At 38.4% G+C, this 15,951-nt stretch overlaps 1 protein-coding gene across 1 annotated transcript in view; it reads right to left on the reverse strand.

Annotated features, from left to right (window-relative positions):
* Positions 1–15,951, reverse strand: part of LOC121507325 (immunoglobulin-like and fibronectin type III domain-containing protein 1) — a 33,653-nt gene continuing 17,702 nt past the window's right edge. The window contains exons 7-25 of the mRNA XM_041783606.1: positions 15,515–15,548; positions 15,220–15,403; positions 14,950–15,063; positions 14,703–14,871; positions 14,263–14,535; positions 13,087–14,118; positions 12,508–12,612; positions 10,161–10,285; positions 8,576–8,717; positions 8,126–8,419; positions 7,723–8,019; positions 7,218–7,397; positions 6,991–7,119; positions 6,593–6,901; positions 4,910–4,995; positions 4,613–4,805; positions 4,228–4,524; positions 856–1,182; positions 1–726 (exon numbers count right to left, since the gene is read on the reverse strand). Of these exons, the coding sequence (XP_041639540.1) occupies positions 722–726; positions 856–1,182; positions 4,228–4,524; positions 4,613–4,805; positions 4,910–4,995; positions 6,593–6,901; positions 6,991–7,119; positions 7,218–7,397; positions 7,723–8,019; positions 8,126–8,419; positions 8,576–8,717; positions 10,161–10,285; positions 12,508–12,612; positions 13,087–14,118; positions 14,263–14,535; positions 14,703–14,871; positions 14,950–15,063; positions 15,220–15,403; positions 15,515–15,548 (4,295 nt within the window). The 3' untranslated portion in view covers positions 1–721. The remainder of the gene's footprint in view (positions 727–855; positions 1,183–4,227; positions 4,525–4,612; positions 4,806–4,909; positions 4,996–6,592; positions 6,902–6,990; positions 7,120–7,217; positions 7,398–7,722; positions 8,020–8,125; positions 8,420–8,575; positions 8,718–10,160; positions 10,286–12,507; positions 12,613–13,086; positions 14,119–14,262; positions 14,536–14,702; positions 14,872–14,949; positions 15,064–15,219; positions 15,404–15,514; positions 15,549–15,951) is intronic.

Raw genomic sequence — 15,951 nt, forward strand, 5'->3', positions numbered from 1 at the left:
TCACATTACAAGAATGAAATGTTTATTTACATAAATTATACATGCATCTGCATTGGAAAAGCTAAACCAATCAGGCAGTGCCAACATTTTCTCGTTGGGAAGGCAGGTATCTAAGTTTCCGTTGTAGGCAGGATAGCTAATGCACAACTGTACGAAAAAAAAGTAAAGCTGTAAAGACTCACCAAAGCAAGGATGATACCTTGCATTCAAAAATCTGGCAAGAGTAACTAGCAGTATAAAGTTCCAGATGCCAAAGACTACCAGATTTTAAAAAAGAAAAGAAAAGAAAAACAAAACAAAACACAATACTGTAAGCTCAACTTGAAATACAGTGGCTACCAAACTGTATGTCCATCCATGCTTTTTGATGCTTAACATGCATATTACATTTTAGATATGCCATAAATAAACTTAGTTATTCAAACTTTTTTATTTTATTGAGACTGCACAACTGACATGAAGACAAACAAGATACATGTGACTGTGTGTCATTAATGTCCATCTCTATTAGTTAGGCTTACCCCATCCTAAATATAGACCTTGGTAGGAAATTGTTCATCAAAAGTACACAAACTTAAATGAAGGGTATTAATGACAACAACAGAGAGTACAACATCGACATTTGTGAGGATATTCTAAACTCTAATGATGCAACGTGTGAGTGAGAAACAACTTGGTTTGTTGGGCGTTAAATTGATTCTGCCATGGTCAGGGTGTCCTTTTATTCTGAAAGATAAAAAAAACAAAAAAAACAAATGTAAGTTTCAAATGATCAAATCCTGAAATTTGATATGCATACCACTGCAAGAAACAATGGTAGTATGATTAAAACACAGGCACACTAAAAATATTTACCTCTGACGGTCAGTTTGGTGGAGCACTCGGCTCTCCCCAAGGAGTTTTCTGCAACAATTTTGTACTCTCCGGTGTCTTTAGGTCCAACCCTCAATATGAGCAGAGAACAGACTCCACAGGTGTTGGAGATGAAGTAGTTAGTGTTGGTGTTCAGACTGATGTTGTCACGAAGCCATGTCACATGAGGTGTGGGATCCCCCTTTATGGCACAGCTCATGTAGCATTCATAGCCTTGAGGTGCAGCGTGCAATTTTAGTGGAACAAGAAACTTTGGGGGACATGTTAGATTACAGACCTTTGATTCTGGTATGTTCACTGTGAACTTTTCTGAAAAGAAAAAAGATATACAGTTTTTCATATTAGAATTCAGATAATTCAAAAAGAGAATATGTTTCAACTTGATGTTAGTACTGGTAGAGTGTGATTTAAAATACTGTATGTCAGTGATCCCTAAATGATGGCATGAAATGAAGACAAGGTCCAGCCAACCAGTGCTGGTTATCTGGACCAAAAGAACCCCTTTAATAATTCTACAAAAAAAAATTTTCAGATTTATTTTCGAGCTTTTTATGCCTCTATTTATAGAGGAGGACAGTGGATAGAAGTGGACATAGAGATGAGATAGCAGAGAGGCATGCAGGAAATGGTGCCACATGCTAGACTTAAACCTGGGCTGCCTTCATACTTGGGTGCGCCCTTAAACCACTAGGTCATCTGTGCCCCTCAAAATTAAACTTATCAGATTTTACACAAATACTAAAATAAGAAAATCTGAGTACTCTACCTATTTTGATTACCTTCTGCATGCACATCTTTTTAATGATTTTGCTTAATTTTTTGTCTTAACACATTGAAACAGGTTTTGAAAATTTTGAATTGCTATACTACTTCTGCTACTTATTATGGTTAAAGATGTTCCAAGGCATCTGTTTCCCCATTCAGATAAATGCCAATTTAAATTGTTTTGAACTGACTAGTCTAAAAAGGAGAAAACACATAGAAAACAGTCAAATTCCTTACAGGGTCACTGTGTTAGCATGTCTGATGTGACCCAGATATACTCTGTACATTATGGCTAACATTAGCAGCTAGCTCCGCCAGCCTTCGTTCCTCTTTACAGATTAATAGCGCCCTTTGATATTTGGCTTCTTTTCACTTCAGTTGAGTAGTTATACGTGAGTTCAACCCTCGACAGCCTACATACCACTTTATTTCCATTTACTACTTAAAAAACTGTCATACAGTGCTGTTCCTACTACACACTAACTACTAAGCCTCTCATGTTCATGTCCGATGAACTGCCGGGGGAAAGCTCAGACAGGAAAGCTGCAGCCGTTAACTGAGGCAACAGCGGCTTCTAGTGGCAGGAGGTTCATTACACTTTAAAGAGCCTTATAGACTGTATTTTAAAGCCCATGTATATATGAAATTATAGATTATTAGTTTAACTCATAACTCAACTCGTAAATCTCAAGCCAGCTATTTTGATGAATGAATTTCACAGTTTAACTGTTGGACCATATGCATCCTTTATTATGGTTCTAATAGTGATTTAATCAACAATAACATGTAAAAAATAATTGCAGTGTGGGACTTGAAAAAATTTTGAATGCTTTGGCCCTTGGTTTGATGATGTTGACCCAATTAGGCCTTTGTGCTGTACATTCTGCTACTGTTGAAGTACTGTATTTTTTCAGGATGATGCATGAGTGTTATAAAAATACTGCGTGTTTGACATTTAAAATTAATGGATTTTGCCATCCTGTAGGTGCAAGAGGAACAATTGAGTATGCATTAGTTACTGAGAGCAATAGAAAGAAGGCAAGCGAATGCTTTGAAGAGCATATGATAGCCCCTGACCAGTCAGTGAGTGACTAAGTTATGTCTGGTATCAAACAACCTGAAAACTAAAGGCTGTCCACGGAGTCTTAAAAAGTACTAAAGTCTAAAACGCAAGGCTATAAGGTATTAGCTGTTTTGCAATGAAAAACTTGTAAATGCATACCTCTAGATTGTGGTACAATGACTTAGGCCAATTAAGTAGATTTACACCTTCTAATTCTTGCTTCTTTACAGTATTACACCAGTACCTTTTTCTTTTAGTGCAATCTCTAAATGCTCCAAGAAAGCTTAATACTTCAATAAGAAATATTACCACTATTTTCTTTTCTATGTAGTCACATTTTTATATTACAATCAGCACAGAGAAAATATATGTGTACATATTTATATATATGTAAAAGATTTGGCAAATTTTTCATGGGCGCAACCCACATACTCAGCTCTGCTGCTCATCCCACAAATGCATGTTCCTTACAAATGTTGCACCATTTTAAAGGGAAATAAACAGGCTTTCCAACTGTATAAGATTAATTGCCAAGAGGCATCGTTACAACAAAGAAATAATCTACCAAACACAAATTTCCTTACTTTTTGTGTTAATATATATATAACAGCTTTTAATTTGATGGGTTTGACACTGAAGATGCAAAAGGGTTTTAAAATGTATGAAGAGGGTCTTAAAAACGGTTTTACAAAGTATCAAATATACTTCCAGATTTTACATATAAACCTTGGACTAAGACTTAGTATGAAAGACGATGAATAAAGGGGCCCAGGTGGCCTAGTGGTTCAAGGTGTGACCCACGTATGTGGGCGACCCGGGTTCAGGTCTAGCCTGTGGCTCCTTACCCACATGTCTCTTCCCCACTCTCCTGTCCCTGTTTCTGACACTATCCCTTCTCCCCCAAAATGTATCTTTAAGGAAAAAAGGATGAATAGACTATTAATTACTTAAATGCTAGTTCTTTTGTGCTGGAATGTATGCCAGATTAGTAGTTAAAGTACTCTATTTAACCTGCAAAAGTATTTCACAAGTAAAACTTGTTCATTCAAAGCTTATCAATATTGTCATTAATGTGATCTTATTAAAAAGATTTATGTACATGAGGAAGGCAGGCTAAGGTAGATTTATTTTACACGCTGTTACACAGAAGGATAGAAGATTTTTTATCTGCTTTACTTAAAAATAACTAGCTTATTAATCTATTACTAAATAATAGTAGTTGCTGTCCTAGTTATATCCTTACACACTTATTATGAAATATGATTATGTACTAAAGATTAAGGGTTACATGTCAAAACTTGGGCAAACCTTGATACTTGAAATCAGACTTCAACAGTTGTGTATTGCCCCAAAATAGTAACATGTATTTTTTTATGGAACTGCACAAATGGTTATTTTTTGGGTGGCAATACAACCATTGCATTGCTCAAAAAAAAAATTAATAAAATCTTACAAACTTAATTTCTGTCAACAGTACATTTGTTTACTACTCAAAAAAAAACAAAAAAAACAAAAAAAAAACGTACCTTTTTTAGCAGGTATGAGCCACTTTGGTGACTCAGATGGTTTGGATGAGCCCATATCATTTTTTGCATAGACTCTGAACTGATATTCTCTGCCTGGCATTATGTTGCAGGCTGTGAATTTATTGTTGAAGATATGATCTGCAACAGTGTGCCAGGTTCTTTTACATGAATCACGTTTCATCACCATGTAGTGCAGCCTGTCATCACGTTTCTCATCTGCAGATGCGGTCCATGAAACGGTTACTGTGCCAGGCACGTTTTCATCAATCTCCACAGGGCCCGGTGGCTTTGGCTCATCTAAATTTAAAGTAAAAGATACATCTCTTTCTTTCATGTGGCTGCAATAGGATGAAAAATTTTAGGTGCAAGAAGATGCAAATCTCACCAGTGACTCTAATTTCAATGCTGAATGTTTCTTGACCAACAATGTTCTTCACAACAATAGAGTAGACTCCAGTGTCTGAGCGTTCAGCTGAAGCAATTAGGAGTGAGGATGTGCCCTCAGCATTGCTGATGGTCACCTTTTTGGACACAGGCACTCCATCTTTCAACCAGGTGACCTCAGGCCATGGAGAGGCCTGCAAATAGGAAATTTAATAATGTCAGATCTTTCAGAGGACTGAATGAGATCACTATATATATTCACAATAGGAGAGTACATGCTTGTTTCTTTGATAATCACCTCAAAGTTAATATTGAATCGTGCAGAATTTCCTGCCCTCACCACCATGAAACTCTTCATTTTGGCATCTGTGAATCTGGGTCTCACTGGGTAAAAAGCAGGATAAAAATGTTGATTAATCATTAACTGCTTTGATGGGCAACATTTTCAAGCATATAGGGTAACCAAGACAAGTGATGAATTTACAGTAGTATTTAGATATTTTAAAATTTTAGTAATTACAACTTTGAGTTGGCTGTTAAAAGTTTAGAAAGCATGGAAAAATAACATCTTTTGAATATGTACATTCCTAACCTGTTTTTATAAACCAAATTTGATGTTGTAATAAATGCAGACATACTATAAAACATTACTTTGTGTGCTCCTCATCCATTACAGAAGATAGGGGAACATTCTGTTACACTGCTAAGTCATAAAAACTTGTCTCTATTACCAAGGTGGTATAGTGGAAGGTCTAATAATCTCTTAAATTCTGCCTCTATGCCAGGGTTGCCTAACAATGACATTGGCCCAAATGTGACTTGCAAAAAACATCCAAAAATCAAATGAAATGAAGCCCACATTAGAAAATAAAGCTTGTTCTTCACTGTGTTATATTCTTAGTTTTAACGCTAGGTGGTGCTGCCGTGTTAATTCTGTAAACAAACATCTTGACAAGAAGAATTCTACTTTTTTCATTAATATATTGAGACTAAAACATAGATAGTAAACAATCTGCGAACTAAATAATGATATCTCGGCTGATAACGCCCTGATGAATGCAGGTAAAAAGATAACATCAGCAAGTAAGAGCACAAAGGGCTTTTTTTTCTCCTGCCTGCTCAGGGTCTGATTTATAAGGCATAAGCTAGTCATCTTCAAACACAACTACTCCTATAAAACTTAGCATCTTTGTACAGTTAGTTCTTGTTTTGTGTCTAAATTTGGAGATGGGGCATCGGCATCTCCCCTCTCTCCTGCACCAAGCATCATTTTCATCATGATCGGGGGGGTGGAGTGTTAAACCAAAGCTTACATGAAATTGAACTGGCCATCCCTAACAATCATTTGCTATTTTTCCTTGTCAGCCATTACTGGAAAGTTTTGATGTAGGCTGTTTTTTTTCCTTTTAACTGAATTCAATTACTAAGCATATCGTAACCTATATTGGATTGGTTTTACAAACTTTAACATACAACACTGTTAATTTTGTCAACTGAAACTATGACTAAAAATGTTCGTTGACAGCCTTTTTTTCCATGACAAAAAATTGATTAAGACTAACAAAAAAAGATCTGTGATGACTAAAACTGACAGAAAGTAAGTTTAGTTTTCCTCAAGATGACTACAACTAGACTAGACCTGCAGAACCTAATTGCCTTTTTTCTGTATAGATGTAGAAATAAGAATTAACTGCATTTTAACTGCTGCAGCCATGCTGCAGTTATGTTTTCCTACAGAAATGTCTGTAGTCATTACAGACTTTACCTATCCTGCGTGAATGTACCACCCCAAACACTGACATCATAAAATATCAGAGGACCACAGGTAATACTAGTCCTAGTCTAAAGGTACTTTAGACATTTTATAATAAGATTATAAAAAGCTGTAATTTATCATTTAATAATAATTGTGCCATTGACTGAATACCCTCTAGTCTTGGATAACTGTGTGGTACAATTAACTGTAGAGCCATCTTCTTACCAGGAGGGGGCATAGCAAGGATGAAGTTATCCAGTTCCTGCGACTCTCCCTCTCCTCCATCATTAGTAGCAATAACTCTCACCCAGTACATGGCCATCGATTTCAAGCCTTTTACAGTGTAGAAATTCATGGTTATTGCATTGGCATTACAGCGATCCCATTCAGTGTTTTCTGCAGGTCTGATCTCTACAAAATATCCCTTGGCTTCATCCTCAACCCCCTCAATGTCCTTGGGTTTGGTCCAAGACAGGGACAGAGTTGTGTAGGTGGAATCTGTCACTTTGAAGTCTATGACTTTACCAGGAGGTTCTGAAACACATGAATCATAATAATTGCAGCGATTTTAAGGTGGTATGAGATATTGAGGGACCAATGACTATACACAACTGTTCACTTACTTTTTGGGTCTCTTGCGAACACAAATTCAGAAGGTGTACTGTATTCACCCGCTCCAGAGTTATTGATTGCTGCCACACGAAATTCATACTCCATGCCTTCAACCACATCTTTAACTCCAAACCCTTTTCCTGTTTGAAAATAGTAAATATACATTAAATAGAATACAGCAACTATAGGATCTCTCCTTTTTTCAAACAGTTTCAAACACTCAAGTGTGAAAAGCAACCTCTGATCATCTCTTCTGGTGGATTGACTTGGCCCCACAAATTGCTGCCTTTCTTGCGTTTCTCAAGGTTGTATCCCAGGATATTGGTTCCTCCAGTGTCTGCTGGAGGAGACCAAGAGAGGTTGATGCAGTCTTTGAAGGCAGTGACGACCTTTGGAGCTGATGGGGGTCCAGGGTATGCTGTGTACACATAGGAAAGGCATCAGAACATCATTTCTTTCTTTAAATGTCAACAGTTTAGTTTGAATGGATTATGCTGTAGGAATCCCAAACAATCTAAAAAATTAAGACCAATTTGGTTTTTATGGTTAGATTTTTTGATAAAGGCACCACTGCTTGGGCCAGTTGATGAACTGCTACATCTGAGGAGAAATGTTTGTATGGCAGGAAGTTTTGCCCATATTGTCAGCCCAATCCAAATTAAATTTGTTTTGAAATTCAACAGTTCAAATAACCCTTTAAACTGATATTCCTAAGATAACAGTGTGATTATATTGGCTTGTACCTTTTGTACCAGCTTGGATGTCCTCCGTTTCCATAAGCTCACTGGTGCCTATTTCAGTCTCCACTCTGATTCGATAGCAGTACCTCCTGCCATGGTCTACATTAGTGTCCTTGTAGGTAGACTCTGGACCAATTGGCCCCACCTTTTTCCAGGTGTTGCGGCCAACCTGTTGGCGTTCAAGAATATAGTTGTCTATCTTGCAGCCACCACTGTCTTTTGGAGGCCTCCACTTGAATTCAATGTTAGAGGAGGAGGCTTCAACAATTTCCAAAGGTCCCATCGGAGGAGTTGGTTTATCTGTTGATTAGTGTGATAAAAACATTTTACAAGAGGGTTAGGGATACAAACAGGCTGCAAACAGAATTACCACACATGAAATTTGTACAAAACTGTGTATACACACCAAGTACATTAAGCTGGCTGATGGCCTCAAGAGTGCCAAACTCATTTTTCAGTTTGATCTTGATTTCACCGCTGTCCTTGCGCTGAAGCTTGTTCAGAAGGAGACGGGTGCAACCATCTGAGTGCTCAAGTTTGATATTTGACTCGTCCGTAAGCTCTTCACCCTCCTTGTACCACTGTACTTTTATAGGTTCACGTCCAATGTAAGATAACTTGAATGTAGCTTTGTGTCCTTTTTTCACTGTCACAGGAGTTTTAAATGCTTCCAGTTCTTCAGCATCAAATCGTGGTGGATCTGAAATGGTTGATAAAGCCATACAATAAGTTGTATCATACTGTCAGGTTAAGTACTTTAGTGAAGCAAAGACCTGAGGGGCATCTCTAATTAATAAAGCAACCATTTATGCCTTTATGTTAATTCTGAAAAGGCAAATCTGAAAATATGTTTTACCTTCAACAACAATCAAGGCTTCTGTCTTCCTTCCATCTGCTTCAAACTTATATTTTCCGGCAAATTCCTCTGTGACTTTGTGAATTTTCAGCTTGTGGAAAGTTCCGTCTTTGGTAATGGTAATACCCTCTGATGATTTTATCTGTGAGAAAAAGATGTGTCATTGTAGAGCTAAAAGAAAAGTTTAATCTACACTGTGTTCCAAATTAATATTCATAGTAGTCTATGTACTTGGCAGTCAATAGGATTTTTTATTTCTTAAGAATGATACTGTAAGCTGAGTTTCAAAACACTTAATAGTTTCTAAAGGAGTGAAAACAGAAATCTGTAGTAATATTTTGCTTTAGGAGGTATTTTTTCTCAAATCAAAGCTATTTCAATCAAAATCATCTTTAAAGGTCAAGTTCCATATTAACATAGGAGCCCTTCTTTGATAGCACCTTAACAACTCTCTTGTCCATTAACCTTTTAAGACCATGTATAGTTTCTGCTTGTATTTCCTTTGAGGATGCCAGAATTGCCTCCAAGAGCTGCTGTTTTGAGGTAACCCTCATAGAGCTTCCTTTTAAGGACACTCCATAGATTCTCAGTTGGGTTTTCTCTCCATTTATGCCAATAGTAGCCAAGGCATCAGTGGTGTTTTTTGCAGCATGGGATGGTGTGTTGTTCTGCATAAAAATGATCTACTCTGGAAGGCACGGTTCTTCTTTTTATACCATGGCTTGAAATGGGCAGTTAGGGACTCCACATATTTTGCTGAGGTCATTTTGACACCTTCGGGCACCTTAAAGGCCTACCAACTCTCTTCCTATGATTCCAGCCCAAAACATCACTTCACCACCTCCTTGCTGGCATTGCAGCCTTGTTGGGACATGGTGGCTATCCGCCAACCATCTAGAACTCCATCCGTCTGGAACATCCAGTGTAGCATGTTATTCATCAGTGAATAAAACTGTTAGTCTTCATGTATTTCTGGGCCAAACGCAATCATGTCTCCTTGTGGGAATTGGTCAAGGGTGGTTGACAGCACAGCCTTTCTCTGGAGGATCCTGCATTGAGAGGTTCTTTGGACTCCAGAGGCACCAAACTTTCCTTAATACACCTTTATCTGAATGAACCCATCTGCGCTCTGAATCATACACAATTCTTTTCTCAGTACAATGATCTTTCTTAATTTTTTTGTGAAATATCTGTTTTCACACCTTTTGCAAGATATAGCACTATTTCATGCCTTTCATCTGCAGAACAACCCTTCTTTTTTCACATAGCTGATGAAACCTGTGCCTTGCTTAATAATGTGGAACAACCTCTTTAAGTGGTTCTTTTTAATTAGGCTCACCTTGCAAACTAATACCTAAACCTGTCTGAGATTGATGTCAGTGATGGAAACTTGCATGAAAAGCAGCACAAATGAAAACTTTAATTGAAAAACTGAAATTCAAATTTTTAATTGGAAATGTATTTGCATAATAATTTGGAACACAGTGTAAAGCTCCTCTGTACGTGCTCACATTTCCATCTCCAGTTAAGGAAATAAACTCAAGCATTTACTTGACACAATGATATTATTAAGAGCCTGGGTTACCTCTTCTCCATCTTTGTACCAGATTCCCACACAGTCTTCACGGCTCACTTTACACTCCATCTCTGCCGCTTCTCCAATGATGGCTTTGCAGTCAGAAAGTCCAGCATGAAAGTGAACTCCTGGGTCTGAGGATTTGTCAGCCAATAAGTTAGTGTGTACGCATAATCAACAGTTACAACTGTAAACGTAATTTTTAGTTGCATGTTTTTGTAATTGTGGACCTACAATTACAAATACTTTTACATCCATTGACAGATGTTTTCACACCTACCTTTACTTTAACAGTAACAAAATCATATCAAAAGACAACATCTGCTTTATTGTTTACCATGTATTTTATAATGTATTATTTTTTTGAATATAAAATACATGTTTGAATGCCGATTGAGATTTAAAAAAAAAAGACATTATGCTGTATAAGAACAGCAGAATTTGTATTCATTTGATCTTGATGAAGATGCCTTCTTGGTTAATGAGTCACAGGTTCTGGGGTCTCCTTTTTCAACTTGAGAGTTTGCAGAGTTGAAACATTGGCACGGTTCATAAAAATCATATCAACAAGGCTTTCTTTGCCAAGATTTATTCAGTTTTCCCCAAAAAGAAATAGGCACATTAAATCATGAAGCATCCCTTTTAAGACTGATAGTTCCTCCATCAGTGGAAGAGAAAAGCATTCTCTCTGTTGATCTGAATTTGGTCCTCATTGTGCAGAAAATACTTCAGAGCATGGTCATCCTCAGAAGTCCATTTCAGTGGTCTTCAGTCTTCAGATGCTCCATCGTAAGAGTGTGTTTACACACAAGTTGTTCAGTAGTTCAGTTAAGAGTTTGACCGTATGTCCAAACGGTCTAATAAATAATTAACCTCAATGCACCGATTCATCCTGAATTATCATTAATTGAGCAAGCAAGAAGGTAAACATTAAGCACAGCAAGCAAAGCAACCTTTTCTTATGCATACATCCATACACATTCACACACAGTCTGCACACACAATACATGAGACGGACGGAGACATCAAGTTTTAAGAAATAGAATAGCCTGCAGATATCCAGCCTAGAAATAAGAGGAGTTATAAATGATGTCCTGTTGTAGAAAAAGCAGAAGACTCGAGTTTGTTAACCATATTAATAATTACGATACCAATATACCTTGTGCTTAATGCAACAGCTATTAGTACATGAAATGCAAGTAGCTTTTCTTGAAGCAACTGTCGAGGTTAAATCCAATCTTTCTGTACTCTTCTAAAAAGCCACACAGGTTTAATGTTGACGTGTAAATCACTGGAAAAGTCATTGATACATCAGATGACTTTGGTCCATGAAAGTGCTTCCCATGCAGCAATTAAAGCAGCGCTAGTAATCTTACCACTAACTGTCTCCTCGATCAATGGGCCTTGCCTTGTACGGCCTGAACGCCTGCCAGCTGCTGCTGACTCACCGCCGTCTGCACCCTCACCATTTTCAGCTGTTGGCCCGGTGCCATTATCACCACTGGCACCACTCGCTTCTGTTTTTTTTATTTTTCAATTTTAGAGGATATCATCTTAATTACCATCAATCCAATTTTTCTCATTTGATGTTAGAAATGCCTGACAAACAACACTAATGAAAAAAGCAAAAAATAATAAGTCATCAAAAACATCAAAACAAGAAAAGCAGCACCAACATGAAGAACAGACAATAAAGACAATGCAGAAAAGTAGGCTGGTGGAAAAGGTGATATCCAGCATGATTCTGAATGGAATTTTAAAAAGGTGAGGTCATTTATCCAAAGACCTTTGGGATAGCAACTTATTTGCTGTCATGTGTCAGTATCAGGAGTAACGTCAGTGACAAACAGCAGAAAAGGATTTGAGGAAAAAAAACAGATTGACGTGTAACATAAAAATGTTCTACCACTTTCTGTTCCAAAGACGAACAAAACACACACAAAGACATTATCGCTGATCACTGAAGGTTGAAAGAGTAATACATTTTCAATGCATCAACCTTCAAACCTTGTGTGTGTTGTGGGCGACACTGTTTTAGAGCTATGTGGCTAAGCATAAATCTACAATCATGCTACGGTCTTACACTGTTTTGACAGTGTGAGTTCTTTTACTGTAATTTGGTAAGACCTGTTTGATTTTTTTGTGAATTTCACAAAAGAACTTGTGGAAATGATCTGGCACAGTGGAGCAGTGTAGAGCTTTGCAGTTTCAGTCAAGGGATCGGCGTTATACACACTTATTGTTAATACAGCTGCTTCTAGAATTTTCTACAGCTGTGGTGTCAAAGTCATTTATTTTGAAATGACTTGACCAGTCAGTATATCGCCTGCTGCATGCATCCTTTGACATCTCTTACCAACAACAGGTTCTTCAACCTCCACAATTTTCTTTTTGGCACGTTTTCCCTTTTTCCCAGATTTTTCACCTTGTTGCTTTGTGGTTCCCTCATCATTATCATCTCCTATTAGTGATAATGAATTGCAGTTTTACACAAAATGTAATGATTCATACTTCAATGTATTATTTCATTATCATACTTTCAAAGTGACAAAATATCTCTTATTGACATTATATATGTACTAACTTAAACCTGATTCCAAAATTCTTTAAAAAAGTTATACAGCTGTACTGTATAAAAATATAACAATAGAGCAATTGTAATTAATGCAATTTTAAGGTTGATTGAAAAAAGACATGGTAATTCAAATGTATTACAATAAACATCATGAGAATTGTAAATGGAGACAAACAAGACGGATAATAAAAATAAACACAAAACATAAACAACTAAACATAAAGCTTGGAATCCAAAGTTCAAGACTGGTTTATCAATGTTTACATTGTTTTACACCTAAATGAACATTCAGGATAACTAGGTACATTTAAGAGGTTTGTGTGTCACATGCATGCAGTACAATAGAAATGGTTTTCTTACCTATTACTGTGTCAGGAACGAGTGGACCATCCTTCCCACGTCTTCTGCGTTTTCCTCCTTTTCCACGTCCTTCTCCTCCTTCTCCTCCTTCTTCGCCTTCTTCACCCTCTCCACCCTCTCCACCCTCTCCTCCTGCTCCTCCTTTTCTTCCTTTTCTACCTTTTCCTCCTTCCCCTCCTTCTCCTCCTTCTCCATCTTCTCCCTCAAAGTCTATATCAGAATCTTCAAATGAATCGTAATCATCTTCCTCAAAATCATCTCCTTCCCCAGCCCCAGCTATGCCCCCAGCTCCACCTCCTACCCCACCTTCACCACCTGCACCGATGCCTTGGCCAGTTCCATCCCCCCCTGCAACTCCTGCACCCCCTGCACCACCGGCCCCTCCAACTCCTCCAGCTCCTCCAGCTCCTCCAGCTCCACCAACCCCACCAGCCGCACCAGCCCTGCCAGCCGCACCAGCTCCACCGGCCACACCAGCCACACCAGCTCCACCGGCCACACCAGCCACACCAGCTCCACCGGCCACACCGGCCACACCGGCCCTGCCGGCCCCAGCGGCCCCTCCAGCCCCTCCAGCCCCTCCGACCCCACCGGCCCCACCAGCTCCACCAGCCACACCGGCACCTTCAGCGCCTCCTGCACCTCCTGCACCTCCTGCACCACCTGCACCACCTGCACCACCTGCTGCTGAGCCTGCACCAGCTGCAGCCTTCTTTTTTCTAGCAGCTGCATCTTTGGCAGCTGCTGCTCTCTTTGCCTTTGCTGCAGCCTTAGCAGCAGCCTTAGCTTCAGCTTTGGCTTCTTCCTCTGCCTTTTTAGCAGCTTCTGCTTCTGCTTTTGCAGCTGCCTCTGCAGCTTCTCTCTCAGCTTGCGCCTTCTTGGCCTTTTCCATTTTAACTTCCATTTCTTTCTCATATCTTTCCTGCTGTTCTTTAGCTATTCTTGCGAGCTCTTCTTCCCCCATGGCCCCAGCCCCAGCCATGGTAGTTTTGCGAGCTGCTTTCTTGCCCTTGTTAGCAGGATCTTTGTCAGCTACAAAATAAGAATATGATGCATTTATAAGTTATCAAAATTGAAAATAATGTATTAACATAGTGCCATATTGGAGAAACGTATCAATAGATGCAGTTAGAACTGGTTCCAATAAATGGAAAAAGAGCAGAGGAATTTTCTAACCTTCAACGATAAGCCAGGCATTACAGGATTTGATTCCTGCCACAGCAGCGTAGATACCGCCATCTAAAGGCATACAGTCTCGCACAATCAACTTGTGGATCAGCTTATCTTCAGACACAATGATTTCATGTTTCTCAGAATTTGACAGCGGGGCACTTTTGCCAAACCATTTGATCTCGTTTATTGGTGCAGTAAGGACACATTGGAAGAGGGCATCCTCTCGTTCTTCTGCTTTCACCTCTTGTATTTTTACTGCAAAATCAACTTCAGGTACTGTAGGGAAAGGAAAATGAAAATGAACCAATATCATATTGCCTAATGGCACCATCTACCCAGTATTTTTTCTCCTTGCCTAATTTACCTAGGTTTCTGTTGGCTTGATGTGTGCTATTCCATGCATTTAATAACTAATATGACTCTTGGAAGACTGTAGGACATACCTTTAAAATCTGTTGAGAACACATTGACACCCCCAACATCCACTGAGTACAGTCCAGCATCATTTGCACCCAGCTTTTTAATCTGAAAGACATATTTCTTGCCAACTTGTTTCAAAGAGTGCTTCTCGTTGTCTGCATCTTCTTTGCTGAATGGAACCATGACACCATCCTGCAGAATTTTAGAATTAGTTGTTAAGATTGATGACAAATACGGATAAATAGCATGCGTCACAAGTTACGTCCTTACCTTGTACAAGTAGATTTTGCTGGAAGGATCCTTGAGGTCCATGTCTATTTCAATTGTTGCACAGTCATCGTCATTCACCTCAATATGCTTCAGTGTACTGATATGTGTGACAAACTAACCACAAAGAGAGAGAAAACCCACGAATACAAAAAATATTGATGATTCTGCTCATAGAATAGACACCAAAAATTGTATTTAAAACTGAAAGTAGCATAAAGATGTTAAACTGTTTTATTGAACAACTTTAGGATGTAATCAAAAACCCCTTACCTCCGCGATTTCTTCCTCTCTCTCCCTCTTCATTTCATTCAGTTTCTTTAGCATACCACGGAAGTCTGTGATACCATATTCAATACAAATGTGCTCATAGTCTTTCTTATCAGCGCTAAGGAGGATTTCCCAGACCTTCTCCTCCAGCTCCATTGGCTTTTCCTCTCGTGTTCCATCAGGATTACTGTAAAGAGATGGTTTTCATTCAACTGCCAAACACCAACACATTCTAAACTATTCTGTAACATTTGCAAAGGCAAACATTTGTAGCAGTCCCAATCAAAATTCCACTCACCGTTTCTTCAGCTTTTTTCTTAAATCTGCTACATCTGGGGAAACAAATCAAAAACAGTAGTCCATCATTCAGTATCATGCTTTGTATGTTTGGTGACCAGAACAATTTTTACTGTAACTTAAATACTAAAAACCAAAAAAGATAGACTAGTTCTATCTTTTTCAATGACACAAACATTTTTTGCCAATATTAGCACTGCTTGGCGATGGTGTTTTGACAGAAACGTTCTTCTTAACATTATTGTTTAATGTTGTGGAGAAAATGTTGTATGTTTACTTTATTTTTGCTATTCTTTTGATTAACACTCCAATAAGAGTTATTTTCTTCTTTATAAAAACTAAAAATTGTTTCAATGACATGCTTACAATGCAAACTGTTCAACCCTGTCTGATTAGCAGTAAAAGTTGACATGGGAGAGGATTTCCATCACCATCCTC

The sequence above is a fragment of the Cheilinus undulatus genome, linkage group 3, assembly GCF_018320785.1.
Source record: "Cheilinus undulatus linkage group 3, ASM1832078v1, whole genome shotgun sequence".
NCBI lineage: Eukaryota > Metazoa > Chordata > Actinopteri > Labriformes > Labridae > Cheilinus > Cheilinus undulatus.